Source organism: Cucumis melo, chromosome 2 (genome assembly GCF_025177605.1).
Source record: "Cucumis melo cultivar AY chromosome 2, USDA_Cmelo_AY_1.0, whole genome shotgun sequence".
Taxonomy (NCBI): domain Eukaryota; kingdom Viridiplantae; phylum Streptophyta; class Magnoliopsida; order Cucurbitales; family Cucurbitaceae; genus Cucumis; species Cucumis melo.
In genome coordinates, this window is record NC_066858.1 from 25,963,086 (window position 1) to 25,980,906 (window position 17,821).

At 34.1% G+C, this 17,821-nt stretch overlaps 4 protein-coding genes across 5 annotated transcripts; 2 read left to right on the forward strand and 2 right to left on the reverse strand.

Annotated features, from left to right (window-relative positions):
* Positions 1–5,651: 5,651 nt before the first annotated feature.
* Positions 5,652–7,415, reverse strand: LOC103502295 (bidirectional sugar transporter SWEET12-like). Its single transcript, XM_008466170.3, has 5 exons — positions 7,278–7,415; positions 7,093–7,129; positions 6,770–6,980; positions 6,390–6,671; positions 5,652–6,291 (listed from the first exon to the last, which is right to left on the reverse strand). Exons 1-5 carry the CDS (start codon positions 7,330–7,332, stop codon positions 5,983–5,985), a joined length of 894 nt encoding a protein of 297 aa, XP_008464392.1. The 5' UTR covers positions 7,333–7,415; the 3' UTR covers positions 5,652–5,982.
* A 2,197-nt stretch (positions 7,416–9,612) lies between these two features.
* Positions 9,613–11,400, reverse strand: LOC103502294 (mitochondrial import inner membrane translocase subunit TIM8). The gene is made up of 2 exons (XM_008466169.3): positions 11,101–11,400; positions 9,613–10,052 (listed from the first exon to the last, which is right to left on the reverse strand). Exons 1-2 carry the CDS (start codon positions 11,146–11,148, stop codon positions 9,867–9,869), a joined length of 234 nt encoding a protein of 77 aa, XP_008464391.1. The 5' UTR covers positions 11,149–11,400; the 3' UTR covers positions 9,613–9,866.
* A 167-nt stretch (positions 11,401–11,567) lies between these two features.
* Positions 11,568–15,020, forward strand: LOC103502293 (exosome complex component RRP4 homolog). Of its 2 annotated transcripts, none has more exons than XM_051081484.1 (8): positions 11,568–11,903; positions 12,803–12,959; positions 13,060–13,164; positions 13,276–13,321; positions 13,513–13,602; positions 13,810–13,875; positions 14,101–14,166; positions 14,388–15,020. In XM_051081484.1, exons 2-8 carry the CDS (start codon positions 12,805–12,807, stop codon positions 14,844–14,846), a joined length of 987 nt encoding a protein of 328 aa, XP_050937441.1. In that variant the 5' UTR covers positions 11,568–11,903; positions 12,803–12,804; the 3' UTR covers positions 14,847–15,020. The 2 variants fall into 2 exon arrangements, with proteins under 2 accessions (XP_050937441.1, XP_008464390.2); XM_008466168.3 differs by having other exon boundaries at positions 13,060–13,161.
* Positions 15,021–16,139: 1,119 nt separating this feature from the next.
* On the forward strand, positions 16,140–17,208 carry LOC103502292 (NAC domain-containing protein 83-like). The gene is made up of 2 exons (XM_008466167.3): positions 16,140–16,516; positions 16,615–17,208. Exons 1-2 carry the CDS (start codon positions 16,354–16,356, stop codon positions 17,181–17,183), a joined length of 732 nt encoding a protein of 243 aa, XP_008464389.2. The 5' UTR covers positions 16,140–16,353; the 3' UTR covers positions 17,184–17,208.
* Positions 17,209–17,821: the final 613 nt, after the last annotated feature.

A 17,821-nucleotide genomic window follows, 5' to 3' on the forward strand; every position in this document is an offset into this window, starting at 1 on the left:
CTTGCTTCTTTTTAGTCAAGTCTAGTCTAGTCCCTTAAGATGCTTTGAAGTTGATAGTGCGTAAGAGATTAGTTTTACACATTGATATCTAAATTCGTATAATGAGTGACTAATTCAACTAAATACATTAAGAATAAAGGTTAGATCTCTTTCTCTCGAAGTGGTTATTTATAAGTTTGTCATTATAAATATATGCCTTCAATTGTGTGTGGCACTCTTGGTGTCAACTTTCCTTGTGTTCAACATTGTAAGATGCATGTTTGGATTTGGTTTTGTTATTTTTGGATTGGTATATATTTATCGACTCAGTTTGATTAGTTCAAACCTTAAGGTATTGACATTTTCTTTTTGAAACGCAAACTCACAATGTACTTTCTTTCAATACACTTTATGAACGTCATCAATCTCGTATGTGGGCTTTAGGCCTTTCCTAGGACGCATGCATATATATATAGAACATACATATAGGTACATGAAGTATTGCATCAAGCGTGGAATGTAATTAAATCAATGATTATAACCTGATAATTAATCATTAATATAACAGAATATTTAGTGCTCCTAATTAAGATACTTTCCCGAGGCTATAATTTATTAGTCAATGATCACAAAGGACAAGACAGAGAAAGGGTCTTTTAAGTTTAACTAATTTAATTCTTTATTCTACCACATTTGATCACCTATTCATTTACATTCTCTCAACTATTCATTTTAGTGAAAATGACCAACTCCTCTACAAATTTAGGTTCGCATGTCATCTTACAATAATTAGTTAACAAGAAAATTATATTTAATTAATAAAGTATATCAAATTAATTATTCTAGGTAGGTGTTAATATCGATTGGACCCATTCTCTCTAAATTTTTATTTATTTATTTCATATTATACCTATGAAAAGCTTATATATTGTTAACTAAACCAACAAGAATGGTCTATAGATCATAAGTATTGAGTTAATTATTAATTTTAGTGGAATGTGTTAATGAGTTAGGCTCATTTTGACCAAATCACTACAAGAAATCTGGCCTTTAATGTCGGTTTAAAACCGACATTAAAGGCCTTTAATGTCACTTGGCGACCGACATCTTTGCGAGCGTTATTAAAGGGCTTTAATGTCGGTTGGGCTTTAATGTCGGTTTATAACCGACATTAAAGACATCTTTAATGTCGGTTATAAACCGACATTAAAGGCCTTCAATGTCGGTTATAAACCGACATCTTTGAAGGTGTTATTAAAGGCCTTTAATGTCGGTTCATCTTTAATGTCGGTGGATAACCGACATTAAATATATCTTTAATGTCGCTTATGATACATCTTTAATGTCGCTTTTCCACCGACATTAAAGATGTCTTTAATTTTTTTTAACCGACATTAAAGCTGTCTTTAATGTCGTTTTGAAACCGACATTAACGATGTCTTTAATGTCGTTTTTTTCAAATTTATTTTTATTAAATCCTTGCATTATTGTCCATTTTGTATGACACCAAATAGTTAAAAATGAAATCTTTTACTTGTACATATACAAAATGAAATCTTAATAATGTGTACATTTATATACAACTTGGATCCAAACACAGAAATTATGAAGCTTAATTATTACACTGATCATCTTTTGAAAAAAAAGAAAGAAAAAGAATATATTGAGAGAGCAATAACTAAAACTGCAACTAATAGCAAACTAGAACGCTTCACAAATGACTAACTTCAAGATCTTGTCACAAAGATGAGGGTCTGGCTAATTGTACTCACTTGCAACCATTTCTTCTATTGCAGTCATTTGTTTAGTGATAACTCCCTGTAAAAGACATCAAGATGGTTGAATTGATAACTAACAATGTTAAGACCTAGTTGTTAGTAGAAATATCAAAATATCAAAATGAGGATGATATGATAGTTCCAAACAAAGGCAAGATTTTGTTAACTTCCCATGAACAAATTGTTATCAACTTTCTATTCATGCCTGATCGACGATTGACCTCCATTGACCTTTTTGCCCCTTCTTTGATATGTAACTTGAATTGGTAGCCAAACATATTCTACCCGTGGTATATGAATTAATGTAACTATCAAGTAACTACAACTCTACAAGTAACTACAACTCTACAAGAAACTATAATTGGGAATTGAACTCAGACTCAACAACTTCATTGACTTAGAATAAAACATAACAGTAGCAGAAAAATGGGGCCAAGAACCTAAGAAAAGTTCTTGAGAGGTTCTGAACTAAAACTCAGCAAACACGGGCAAAAGCGGTGTTCATGGAAAGTGCTCGTGTATATTAAAAATATTGACATACACATCTATAAACATTATATATATTGAAAATATTAAAATATCACTGGAGGCTACAATCAAAGGTTTTTTATAAGATAAAGGAATAGCTCCAACCAATTCATGACAAAATATACAGAGAATTCAAACGCAGATGTAAATAACTTACTTGAGGATAAAGATCACAAGTTCCCATCTCCTTAACAGCTAAAGGCAATCTCTCTCCATCAGTAACCTATGAAGCAAAAAAAGCACACAACTAAGGCCACACCAGAAACAATTTAATGATCAATAAAAGGTTACAAATAAAACCAGAATGCATAATTCATGAAATCTAAATACCAAGGTATATAAATTTAAAATGAAATAGCAACTTGTCAAAATTGCTACTTTATGGCAGAGCTTGTCGATTTTTAAACAGTGCATGCTTATTTACCTCTCAACCTCTTCTTTATTATTTATAAAATGTGCTATTTATTATTTATATCTTTTCTTGTGCAATCGAGAAGCTAACCAAACAACATAGAGGAAGTACATTCATATCACTGAGTTGTAATTTTCCACAGCCTGCCTGATCGATTCCACCATTGATTTCTTGTGGTCCCTTCCTTTCTTCTTTGTTTTTGATAAAGTAACTGCATTTATCCCACTAACAATTAGTTAAAAGACTCAAAACACTAATCTGCATCGGACTAAGTCTCATATTTTTCCTCTTTCTTTTCAAGTTAAAAACCACACGAGTTTGACACTGAATACTACCACCACAAGTCATTTAACTTCTTCAACTGCCTCATACTTTTCACAAGAAACTGCCTCATACAAATTAACCCATAATATAACTAACTCTTTAACCCATAATCAACAAGAACCTTGAATGAAAAGAACAAAATTTTAGCATCTTCCTACAGCTAAAGCAAGTCATCAAGTTCTCCTAGGTTCACTGCTATTTGGTTTCTGTTTAACAACATTAACCAGCCTACTAAGTATATTTTTTTAGAAATTAATCACAGGAAACAAACACTATAACTTTAGACATGTCCCGTGTGTTGTAAGCAACTCTATATTTGCACATAGATAGAAACTTTCAACTCACCCACCTCCTGGCAACACCTATACTAAAAAGTAAAATTATTCTTCCCTCATATTTGATAACATAAACTATCTTCTAGAGCACACTAAAGCCTCTCCTACCATCAAGGGAAGCAAGCTTGACGCTCACAAAATGTCATATTTGTAATAAGTATTAGTTCAAGAAGTGGATAGCAAATGACCTACTGGCTACTCCTTATCAGGATGCCTCTACAAATTCCTCACTCTTAAAGTATTTGCACATAGCGCAAGGTGAAATCTAAATTCCACTAGCAACAATAAACAAAATTCCGAATCAGATCATCGATGCAAACAAACATATTCAATTTTCAAAAACAAAATACAAAAGAAAATGACCCTAGTCAAACGTGTCCCAAAGTCATAAAAAGCATACTCAAAGTTCTATGTTCACAAGCAACTATCCACTTGTTTAGTTAGAGTATTAAGAAATGAAATAAGAAATGAAATATAATGTATACATAGAATTCTTCAAAAAGTATTCCAAGAGCCTATTACACACACAAATGTATGTCAAAGGAAAGCATTTTAAAATACCTTCAAATTATAAGACATCAATTTTTTTAAATCCATGTTGAACTGTTATATATAAAGAATCCTACTTATTTCTTACTGTACCCCCCAACCAACTTATTTCTTACTGTACCCCCCAACCAACAACTGGAATCTAATAAAAAAAATTTGAAGTTCTAGAACTGTTTAATTTAAGTAACAAATCATTATTTTTTTTGTCAACTCATCCATCATTCAATTGTTTTCTAGTTTTCTAGTGTCTTTTGTACATACCACATATAATATTTTCTTACACTTTAGAAGAAAGAAAGTCAAGAGATACCCACTTGGTGAAAAAAAAAAGAAAAAAAAAAAAAGAACTGAATTCGATCAATGAAAATTATTCAAACACTTACAAAGGAATGAAGTAAAATTTTAGAAAACAAATTTAGTCGTAAATCAAAGAGTATAGTTTAGAACTCCTATCTATATCGACTACATTTCTTAAGCTAAACACCTAAGAAATCATGGAGTTCATAGATCAAACAACTATTCATATATATACAGTCAAATAATCCAACCGTTTTTGTGTTTGAAGATGATCAAAAACTCATGGATATGTTCGGAGAATTACGATTATCATGAAAATTAATAAAAAATAATTAATCTAAATATTGAATTTAGTAGTAGAACCTATTGAGCGGCTTAGAATGGAGGTAATGCTTTGCTCACGGTGTTGAGATTTGCCCAGAATCCGACGAGGTCTTGCCGGTATGGAAGGTACGAACGTCTCCTATCTCCTTCCTTCAACATTCTGTTCCTCATGAAAAACAATTCATGCGCCGATGATGCTTTTTCCAATAGGAAAGTTGGAAAAACAATCGTAAAACGTTGGAAAAACGTTCGTAAAACAATCCATACGAACGTCTCCAATAGGAAAGCTCAGCAGTTGCGTTCAGTTCCATAAAAGAATAAACCTAAAAGAAAGCTCAGCAATTTCCAGAGTTAAGGGAACATATGTATATATTAAACCTAAAAGGATAAAACCACACTCAAGTGCTTTAACATAAAAGAAAATCCCTAACCTCGGATGAAACTATGTTCTCCAATTTTGTACGGAAGAAAAAAAGGGATTGAAGTATTGAAAATGAGATTTCACAGCAAGAACGAGAAGAAAGAACATCGATGAAGTCGTGAAAGAGTGGGAAAAGCTTTTTAGCAGCTAGTGGTCGACGAAAGGGCTAGGAACGGTGGTAGCGAGGGCTGGGCACGAACGCGCAAACGTGAGGAATGAGGACTGTGAACAGACAACGAACGAGCACAATAGTAACAGACGTGGCGATGGCTGGACACAAGGGACGACGATTGTGTGCGCGGTGACTATTCGTCGGAGAAGAGGTTGAAAATGAGATTGAGAAGAGATGGAAGAAATTGATAAGGAGAGGGAAGAAATCGTGTGGCGAGGGATCGTGAGAAATAAAAGAGTAAAGTAAGAGAGAAGGTATTTAAGTTTTTTAAAAATAAAAAAAAATTAACTATACCTTTAATGTCGGTTTTAAACCGACATTAAAGCTCTCTCTTTAATGTCGGTTTTAAACCGACATTAAACATCCGCATTTCAAAAAGCGACATTAAAGCTCCATTTTCATTTTTTCCAACCGACATTAAAGGGCATATTTCTTCTAGTGAATATATACAACAATAACGCAATTAAATATATTATTGAGACAATTATATATTGAATTAGATTAAATATGAAATGAAAGTAATAGAAAATCGATATATATATGATGTGTGGAACATAAATAAATTTTTGTTGGTTTATGATTAAAAAGCATATGTATAATAGTATTATAGAAAACACACAAAGTTAGGTTTAGGTACATTTTATATATAAATATATAAATTGTACATGGATATGGATATGGATATGGATATGGATATGGATATGGATATGGAACCTCTCTCCCCAGTTTAGAAATACATAAATTAAAGTTACTGCAATAACAACAACAACAAGAAGAAGAAGAAGAAGAAAGGAAGACATTATACAATAACACAAGTGATTGCAGGGAGGAGATTGGTGGATGATGATATATGCATGAAAAACTCAAGCCCCACATTTGACCATGGGCGGGGCCATGTTATTGTCCATGCAATATTTGTCATTATTGTTGCATACTGGCGATGCATGGTTGGCGTTGGATTGAGGAGGTGGAGGAACATTAATAACTTGATCTTGATTTTGATGCTCATCGCCCTGATCAGGATTAGTAGTGGTGGTTATTACAATTTGAGTTTCGATATCGGCTTTGTGCTGCGGGAGCTTTTCCTCGTTAGGCAACGGCTTGGCGTTTCGATAGATGGCGTACAGAATCATCTGAGCCATCCCGAATGTGAATCCCAATGTGTTTGGAAGCTGTAATTAATAATCAATATGAAAGGTTATAGGTAGGTAAAGGTATATATATAGATGTAATAATTGAGAATTTAGATTATTATTATTAGTAGTATTACCGCAACGTATAAATCCTTGAGGAACAAACCATAGCAGAGCCACATGACGGCGCTTAGAGTGAGGAAAAAAGAGAGAGAGAAAGGCATGTACTCGACGCTTCTCGTACGGATAACTTTCTTCATGATGCTGAGAGGAGCTGCAAAAACGCTGACGGAAAGACCTCCACAAATGAAACCAATCACGCGGGCTCTGTAAGCCCTCTTCACTAAAAATTGGGTCACTACCAGAATAGAACAAAACCCAACAACGTCCAACAGCAGAACAAACCTCACAGTGAATATCTGCATATATATATATATATATACATGCACTTATAATATTAATATATAAATATATATATAGCGATCAAAGAAATTAAAATTAAAGAAAAAAAACTGACCCGAGCCTTCTTGGGAGCATAGGCAATGTATAAAGCAATGTAAACGGTCTCAATGAAACAGCCAACAGAGTTGATAGTCATAAGAAAGAACTCATCCGCGTTCAGTGTAGAATAGTATATCAATAGCAGAGCACTGAACAACGCAACCACGTACGGAATTGATTGAAATCCTTCCGTTGATTTCTTTCTACACACCCTTATAAATGTAGGCCTGCATCCAATAATAATATATAATATTATTTTTATCTCATCAAAAATCAAACTAATGCCTATTCACTTCCTATACCTAGATATATAATTAGTATATTAATGATTCAACTTACACTGGGGCCAGAAATACGATGAACGAGAAAATGTTACCTACAAAGTTATTCCAATTGAACAATATATTAGTTTTGTACGAACACACACACATAAATATATATATATATATATATGAGAAATCAAAGGGGCAATTAATTAAATTTGAAAGGAGAAAAAATGAAAATATATATATATATATGTATACCTAGAAGACCAAAAGCAAAAATCCAAGGGTTGTGATTCATAAAACTAAGAGCCATTATTGTTATGTTAGTAATTTAAAAGGAGCAAGAAGAGAGAGGTAGAAGGCAGAGGAGTTGAGTTATCTCTCTGTATGCAACCTCAAATCTTGCTGCCATATGAATATGGAGGACGCTTATTTATACTACTCAATGTGATCATATGTGTTATTATGTGCTTTTGCATGAACAACCATTATAATTATGAATAATTAATAATTATTCAAAACCATCGTTACTTTATTATCTTTTAAAAGTGCTTAAACTCCACCTTTTCCATACTACATTTTTATGATATCCTCCGCATTAAAGCCTTCCTACCCAAAATCCACTTCACCTCCCCCCCCCCCCCCCCCTCCAACTTTTTATGTATATTTACATGACAGTACACACACAAATATATATATGTATATATGTTTAGTTTATTCATTTTACAAAAGGAGCCCTTGAAAGGCCCAAAAGCCGGCCCAACTTCGACCACAAAAATGTTCCATGTGCCGTACAATTAAGGTCTTCCAACTTTAATTCATGCAGATGCAGCAATGCAGAAATTTTAAAGATTAAAACATACATGAAATGAAATCCACCCAAGGTTCGTTTTAGATATAATATTAATAGGATATTGAATGGAAAGAAAGAAGAAGGAGGCTTAATTGTTTTTTGGTTTCAGTTATTGCGTTCTATCTTAGAAAGCTTTTGGAACTCACGCGTGTGATACAAAGAATTCAAAGTCTTCTCTGTGCAAGGTGTCACCATGTAAACTGATGAAAACTATATGCATCCAACCTCCACAAACATTAGAATACTACTACTAATAATATGTATAAAAAATGATTCTTTACTTTAATAATTATTTAATAACCTTCTTTCATTAAAAGGAAGAAAGAGAAGAGATATTAATTATAAGTTGATGAGGTTTTGATTAGTCTTGGTTAGCAGGTAAAGAGGGGCTTATTAGTTGGGTTTGCCAGGTGTACAGTTCGGGAACGATTACACCTTTAAAAGATAAGATTTACAATTTGTTTTCTTATGAGATTCGATTTTATAAACATTTAGGCATTATAAAATAATCACCACTAATCACTCAAAATGTTTATAATATAAACAACACCCAGAGATATTCATCAGGTGATTTCGTATGCAACTTTAATGTGGGAGTAGTCCAAATACAGGTAGCTATTAGTGTGTTTTTTTTTTTTTCTTCCAGTAATGGAGTTATTATTATGTTGAAGGTGTAGAAAATAATACCCAACATATTCGCACAAGAACACAACTTGACTCGTTCCTTATTTTCTGTTATGATTCATTTTGATTTGATTTATTCATGTTACATCTAAAAGGTGACACTCCACTCATAAGGTTATCCCAAAAGAAATTAACCACAATAGATAGATATAGTATATATGACTTCCTACTTATAATTAAATGTTGTTATTAATTGTTGGCTTGTGAACACAAAAATGGCTATATTCGGTTTCCGTGTGTGACTAGATAAGAAAGCCCAACATTTAGAATGCTACACAGAAGAGACTCCAAATGGCAGATATGCTCTTGCAAGTAACTCCTTACGCAATTCCTTTAAACTCTTCACATCTAAATGCTAATATCTCTCTTTATTACTTTATATTCATCTCTACTCTTTTCTAACCCCTTCCCCTTTTAGTTTATATTATTTAAACCTCGTCGTGGGTTGGTCTGCTTCTACTAATCAAATTTCAATCTGTCATTATCAGATCAATTGGAAGCTGATATTATAGTGGGGAATTGAGGTAAATTGGAAACGAAGTGGAAAGGCCAATGAAAGATAACTTTTACGGCAAAGAAAATAATATAACGTTTTATCCTTTAATTTTTTTTTTTTTATTATTTAAAAAATTTTAATCAAGCTACAATAATTACACTGTTGACATAACTCATGAATTGTAAAAAGTATGCTCAAACATCGAAAGCTACTTCAATATTCACAGCCCTTCAATTTTATTGGTCTTAAACTATAGCAGCCTTTAAAGAGATAAAGATGGCTGAAAGTCGATGATATTGGTTTTTTAGGCTGTAAGCAAATCTAGGCGTTAAAATGATTCACTTTGTGCAATCGTGACATGTCATCTTATTAAGATTCACGAAGGGAAAAACTATTACATGTAGCCACTTGCATGGAAATTGGAACGCCTGCCGCCTATCTTCAACCACAGATAAGAGAAGTGCTCCACGTTGAGCGACTTCCTCTTGGGATGACAAAGAAGCAGGCCCAGTTTGCGCGAACGAAAGCACATTCCAATTATTCCAAACAACAAATTGATATGCCAAAAGAAACAGAATACCCCTTTTTTTCTCTTTATCCTCCTTAAAAAACAGAATACCCTACTTCGGTTCGTTACTCTTCTCATCAAGATGTAATGTAAAATAATCTGATTTAGGGAATGCAACAACTTCAAAAAAATGAACAGTATTTCCAGAAATTCATAACCTTTTGCCTATCGGTTAGAATTGAACAATAGACCCAAGAAAATACATTGTCTTGTAACTGGAAAAGCAAGCCTCGCGTTGAGATCCTTTTAACTATTTTGAAATCGTTTCATAATGATGATGCTCATGTCCATATAGCGCTGGGCACAGTTGGATAGACAGTTGGATTCACTGGAGCTGAACTTACTCCCTGGTGTTCCAGTGATGCACTTGTCCCAACAGACACTGGTAAGCTTTGCCACCATCTCAGCAACCATAGCTCTTTGCTTCTCTTCCTGTTTAACAAATGACCAAATAATTGACCAATAGCATTAAATTTGTCACACTGCAACAAATAGAAGTCACAAAACAAAGCATCTTCTGTCTAAACTCGACAGGGTGGAAGGTTCAAATCCAAGCAATGAAAAACGACGGAGCGTATGTGATTGAAGAGTAGACAACACACAATGAGTAGTCAACTGATTGCCACCAATGGTTGGTTGGCAAATAAAATTAAACATCTTACATAAACAAAATCATACTTAAAGACATATAACTGTAACCCCCAAGTTCAGACAAACTCTGATATTTTTAAGTGATATGAACCCATGGAATTCCATAGCCTATTATTACTTGCATGGCTGATAAACTCATTGAATACGCTTATCGGAAAAAAATGTTTGTTTCTGTTTTCAAGAAAAAGAAACAGAAAAAAGTCGGAGCATGTATTGTTTCCAGATTTGTATTAATTGATATTCCACACAGCAGTACAATCATCAAGTGACATCTCTGAAGATTTCGGACCAAATTCGAACGGTGATAGAAATATACTTCTCCCATGCACAGGTTGTAGAAAGATGGAGAGCAAATATAATTCATTTCCGATTTAGAGACAAACTCAAATCTGCTGTAGACATAATATTCTATTTTCAAGAGCGCACTATCTGGTGAGCAATGAGTTGTGATGACAGCAAAGCATTTCTTAAGACTTGTCTTTCGACAGGGTCGGTGTGAGCCTCTGTTTCAAGGGCTCTGCTCATAGCTTCTAAAAAATAGTTTTTTGCAAACGGATTAGGTCCTATTAGACACTAAGTAGCAGAGTGGAAAATAATCATGACTGATATCAATTTCACCATCGTCGAATATCCTACAAACTAAATAGGTGATGTATAAAGGCGATAAAAAGCAACCCAATAGCATCTTCATGGGAAAGGAAATTAAAGGTCTGTTTTTTTTCCTAGTTCAAATACCATAAATGACTACCGTCATTTCCTTTTTTTATATTTGTTCCAGCATGAATCATAGCCAAGAAGTGACAATTAAAAATCACGAAAATGGACTCACATTGATAAAATTCATCAGCTCCGGGGAGTTAAGAGACGAGGAATCCATGGGAACTTAGAAAGGTTGATGAGACGTTAAAGCCCGTGAATCTGACCAGCTGTAAGTAGAGACCGACTGCAAAACCCTTACAAAATTTTAACAGAAAAAGTGTAGCTCCGTATGATGGGCGACAAAAGGCAGGCTAAACGAGCTCTTAACAAATGAAGTTCCGTGAAGAGATCAAAGAGTGGCAACGAAGAAGAAACCCAAGGGAGGCAGGGAAGCAATGGGTCAAAGAAAGAAGCGAGGAAAATCTGAAATTGAGTGGGAAGGAAAACCCTAACCCTAATCACGTGACATCAGAAGGAAAGAGGTGTGACCATGGGGGCGCGAGTTAACCTTTAGTGGGCCAAATTGCTTGCATGAGGCCCATTTTTCTTCAAAGGCTGAAAAAGAGGCAGGTGGGATTTGGGCTGGGCTGGGCTGGGCTGGTCCATAATTCGAAATAAGAAAAAGAAAAATCGGGCTAGGTTTGTCTGTGCACTTTAGTTTCAACTTTCAACTTTCAACTTACAACATCACCGAGCGTGGCAATAAGGGAAGAAATTTAATCCTAGCCGCCACCCTAAAATTCTGTTAATTCGACGATACCGTTGGGCCACCACGAATGTCAGCCGCCAACCGCCACTTTCATTGGCAGATATAACGCCATTGACTCCGGGGAGTTACAACACGACAAATTCATCTTTCTTTTGTTTCTTTTTCTTTCAGACATTCTATTGTAGCTCGGTTTCATTCTTTGGTTGAGTAGTTGGAGCCTGGAGGTATGCAGATTCTTGCATTGTTGTTTTAACTTAAATTTTCATTATGAGAATATTTGTATTATTAAAATGCGATTTTGACGCTGATTGAATTTTTTCTCTGGGACTAATTGTTTGATTAAATTTTGTTTTTAAGTTTATTGTGCGTCCAAAATGTGATTTTTTAGTTTTATTATGAGCCTATTGCGTGATTCGATGTTTGTTAATGAACTTTTGAAGTTATAGAATATAATTCTTTTTCTTTGGCTTATTGAAGATTTGAACTTCCTAATCAAATCTTTTAAGTTAAAAGTTTTCTCGAGTTTAGTATGTGTAATGTAACTTGGAGACTTAACTAATTGTGATTTCGACTTTGGAAGCTATTATGTGATTAAAGTACTTTTTAGATGGTTTTTGTGTTAAAGTATGATATTTATGCTATTGAGCCGGTTGAACATTTAAATGTGATTAGAAGATTGATTTTTAGAATTTGATATTGTTCTCTTAGTTGTATTTTATTATTTTCTTAGTCGGAGTTTATGATTACTCAAATGTTTGTTGATGATTCTAGTGATCATCGAATGTTGGAAATTGGATATATATACATCAGCAACACATTATTGTTTAAGCTAATGGTTTCAAATAAATTCATGATAAGTTGCCGTTTGACAAAATTCAAAGTAGATTATGCATAGAATATAAAGATGGAATAAGATCAGTGAAGGAGCATAATCATTCCTTATAAACATGTATGCATTTGTAACCTAAACTCAACAAACGATTATGATACATTGTCCACCACTATTTTATTTTATTTTATCAGATGTCATGTCATTGCAAATATCTTGTTATAGTACTTCTATTTTGGTGTTGTGTATCCTTCAGCACCCGTATATCCTAACCTAGAAATTACCTAAATGCAGATATGAGAGGTCTACAGATTTTCTTGAATCATACCCAACAGACTCGCCTTAAGAATGCCCAAAAAACGCTCGAGTCTCTCTCATCAAAGGCTAATTATGATGCTTCAGTTGCAGTTGGTGATACTGTTCCTTTCAGTTACGAGGATGGCGTTCTCAAGTATATAATTTCTGACTATCCTTATATAATAAAAGTTTGGATTGTTGTGTACTTGCCGGGGGATTATATGCATTGAAGTATAACTGAAATTTGTATGCAGGGGACATGGGACCCTTGACTTGAATGGAGAAGTAGTTACCACTATTTGTGGAGTAGTTGAGCGAGTCAATAAGCTTATCTATGTACGTTCCCTACGTGCCAGGTTGTCCGTGAAATCTTGTAATTTGGTTTATCTGGATGATAGCTTAATGTTTTCCTTTCTTTTTTGTATTGTTATTATATCTTTTCTGATGTAATTGTCTATACTGGATATTAGATATAAACCAGAGATTGGTGATATCGTGGTGGGACGTGTTACAGAGGTAAAGCTAAACGCTTTTTATTAGTTTTTTTAGTTTTATGAAAATATAATATATAGACAATGGTGAGTAAAATAGGCAGGATAATTTTATTTGGGAGTCACGGTTAAGATGTGGTATATAGGAAAAATGTGTTAAGAGTGCTCCCCACCATCCCTTTTTTTTTTCTTATCATTTGATGGGATCTTATTCAGGTTGCTCCAAAACGTTGGAGATTGGATATACATTACAGCCAAGATGCTGTTTTGATGCTTTCTTCGATGAACTTGCCTGATGGTATTCAGGTATTAGAGAATTCCCTTTCGTTATGGAAATAATGGTGCATACCATTGCACAGAGCGTGAATTATTGATGCCTTCTGTTTAACTTTACAGAAAATTTAGCTGAAAAATTGATTCAACTGATCCTCCTCCTCTTCTTCCTTTTTTCTTTTCTAAAGAGTGGTTGCATTTGTTGTAACTATGGATTAATTGTATTATTTTTATTTCTAGAGGAGGCGAACTGCAGTTGATGAACTCAACATGCGGAGTATTTTTGAAGAAAATGATGTTATTTGTGTAAGTTTTATAGTTTTCAATTTTTGAAGAATTAGACTTTTGAACTTCTGAAGCGTTGCCTGAAGATATTTGCCTATTGATCTCTCAATCTCTGTACAATGATTAAAGCCTAAATTTACCCTGCACTAGTCTATAATAAATAAACACCACTCTCAACTCTCATCAGTAATTGTTCCTGCATAATTTTCCATTTTAAAAAAATAACATCACCACGTCCTTTCTCAGGCAGAAGTACGTGGTTTTCAGCATGATGGACTACACCTTCAAGCAAGAAGCCAGAAGTATGGGAAGGTAGAAAATCTCGTTTTTAAGCTCCTACATGTTGATGTAAAGACAGCATCAGTTTTTAAATCAATTTTTTGTGTGACGCACAATATTAGAGGGTACCTATACTGATAGGATACCTTTGATGCACTGGTTATTGGTTATCATGTGTTCCTAACAACTTTTCTGGCATCATCTCATCTTGTTTCTTTATGACTTGTGAATAAAATTTGTGTATTTGTATCCAGCTTGAACGTGGTCAACTTCTAACAGTTTCACCATATCTAGTAAAGAGACGCAAACAACACTTCCATCATTTGGAGCAGTATGGTATTGACTTAATACTCGGATGCAATGGGTTTATCTGGATCGGGAAGCATGTTGATTCTACACAGGACACGATGATAGAAGATCAAGTTAATAAAATTGAACAAAAGGGTTCAAAATTTGAAGGAAACTTTGGCAACCAAATGCACGAAAGAGTACATACTCCATTAGAGACACGACAGAATATATGCAGAACTGCAAATGCTATTCGAGTGTTGTCTATCTTAGGTTTTATAATAACAGTAGAAGTCATAATGGAGACAGTTAGTCTAAGTATTTCTCTGAACATCAATGTACATGAAATGCTCGGTTTGGAGTTCTTTGTCCTTGTGGCAGAAAAAGAGGTTGAACGACGAAGTTGCAGAAAGAAGAGAGGGTGATTTGGTTTTCTGTCAATAATGTGTGTAATTTGAACCACTCCTAATGAAAATTTTGCTACGAACCGTTTGATTTGCAGAGGAATTTAGTACTAGAATATTTTGTAGAATTTTAGATTACGACCACTTGGTCTGTGTACACATCAGTGAAGAATGCAACATTTACTTAATTATTCTGTCTGTAGTATGTGTTTCACAAATGTCTTTGAATTACTTTAGGATTTTTACATATATATATATATATAGATTTATATAGATTAGTACTTCACGTAACATAACTTTATCAAACGTGGTAATGCTGGTAACGGTATCTTGTGATCTTGAGGTGGCCAAAAGAGGACCATCTTCTGATAGTGTTATGGAAAAAAGAAAATGAAGAGAAATCGCTTGCTATTGTCCCCGAAGGGCTGCAAAAAAGTTCACCGGATCAATCTCGAGAATCTGATATTCCTCTAGATTTATATGACATTGCATACAAGAAATTTTGGCACACAAATTCCATGAAAAATGGGCGTAGAAGGTATATATGGAGGTAAAAGTGGGAAATAGACGCTCATTTTTGTGCTGCTGCTCTTGTTCAACTAATAGACATCCTATTTTAAAATGTGTGTTTGATTTTAGTCAAATTTCTGTATTTGATTGAGAGTTGAAAGATATAGAAGACTAAGTACTCTGTTTAGTTAAGTTACTACCACTGTACTTGTATATTGTATTATAGAAATTGGTACAGGAGGAAAAGGCAACATCTTCATGGCGAAGAAAAGTAGAAATGAAAATTGACTTTTATAGGAACCTTTCAATGAAGTATTTTATTTCATTTAATTTGTTTTGTTTTGCTGCTTTTTTCTGTCTGGAAAATTTAAAATAGATGAGGGAAGAAAAGAAACGAAAACTTTGAAGGTGTATCTTACTTTGTGACCTGACTTTTGGGATTGAAAATGCATAATTCATTGTGAAAGAAAGGGAAGGGGGCTGTGTTTGATTTTCTTGCTCATTCACCAAAGTCCCACTCCCACTTAAGAAGAGCTTTATGTGTCATCTTTCCACTCAACCAAATTAGCTTCCCTTCTTCCTTAATTACAATTACAACACCCAACCCCACTCACATCCATTTCTCCAAAAATCCAAAACCAAACCCAACCTTCGAAGAAAACTTACACTAAAAAAAACAACAAAAATGAAAAATTTTGAAGCATAACATCGAGTTGAGTAAAATTCCATTAAGACACTAAGTAGTAATGTTAAAAGATAATAATACTAATAACAATAAAAAGAAGAAGAAGAAGAAGAAACTATGGGTGGTAGTAGTAATTATTAAAGTAAAAGAATGGCGTCCCGTCGACCACCATTTTGGTTATTAAAATGAAAGGGAGAAAGAAAAAGTGTGCTTTATCTCTTTACTCACAATCCTAGTGTTAGTGTTATATGTGTATGTGTATATATATGTGTGTGTGTGTGTGTGTGTGTGAAGAAGAAGTAAGAAATAGGAAATAGGAAATAGGAAATAGGAATGATGAGAAGATTGCCACCTGGGTTTCGGTTTGAGCCAACAGAAGAAGAGCTTGTGTTTGAGTATCTAAAATGCAAGGTCTTTTCCTCGGCCTTGCCTGCTTCTATCATTCCAGAGATCAATGGCGTTTGGAATTTGGATCCTTGGGATATTCCTGCTGCAGGTAAAATTAATTTATGATTTATGAATACTTGAATTTGTATATGGCTTTAATTAATATAATTAAAATTAAAAGATGTATGTTATTGGAATTGGTTGTAGGTGGTGGGGACGAAGAGAAATACTTATTCAGCAAGAAGGAGGCAGGGGAATATAACAATAACAATAATGGAGAAGGAGGAATAATTGGATGGAGTAAGAGTGGATACTGGAAGGCAAGAGGAAGGGAGAAGGAAATAGTAAGCAGTGAGAATGGAGTGGCATTAATGGGTATGAAGAGCACTCTGGATTTCTACACCAACAACATCAGGAAGATGAAGAAGACAGGTTGGGTGATGCATCAGTATCGTCTCATAATACCACATTCTCACTCTTCAACTAACAAATGGGTTCTTTGCCACATCCTTTCTCCTACTAATAAATTATTCGATCATATTATTCACCCCCACCGCCACCGCCGCCGCCTCCGTTATTCTATTTCTTCTACAAAGGATGAGAATGGGGATGATCAGGATGAGCATGATGAGCATGTAAATCACATCACTACTTCCACCGCCTTCTCCGACGACGAACATGATTCTGTTTCCTCCACCGCCTCATCCTCTTCCACTTCCGCCACCTTCACCGATTTCACATCTACAACTACTGCTACTACTACGTTCCACTTATAATTAATTATTCATTATTGTTCCCATATTTCGTCTCTTCTTATAATTATATCATATGCATGCTCAGATATATATATATATATATATATATATATATATATATATATATATATATATATATATATATATATATATATATATATATTCCTTTCCTTTTTCCCATCTTTTCTTTTCTTTCTTCATTTTTAATATCATGTATGTTATTCCTACTACTACATTTAGATTATTATTCAACCCAATACGCATCATTCATTACTAGCGACATGCATATCTTCCACTATACAAATTTCAATCGTCCTCTTAAACGCAATATTATAATTAATACATGTAATACCATACTCATATTAAGTACTACTTCCAATATAGCAATATTTTAGTGGCAACTCTTTGAGATGCAGTGGAGAAGCACCAAATATTTTTCTGTAATTAATAGGGTTGGTCGAACAATATGGAAAATACTCAAATTTTGAGAAAAAATGAAATTTGTCACACACTTTAACTTGTAAAATAAAATAAGGTTTCTCACTCTTTGCACACACTTTCTCCTAGTTTTATCGCTCGAAAATGAATCTCTTCTCTCTCTTTCTTTCATGAGCTTAATTACTCGACCTCTTTGGTCTTGCTTTGCAATGCAAACTAAT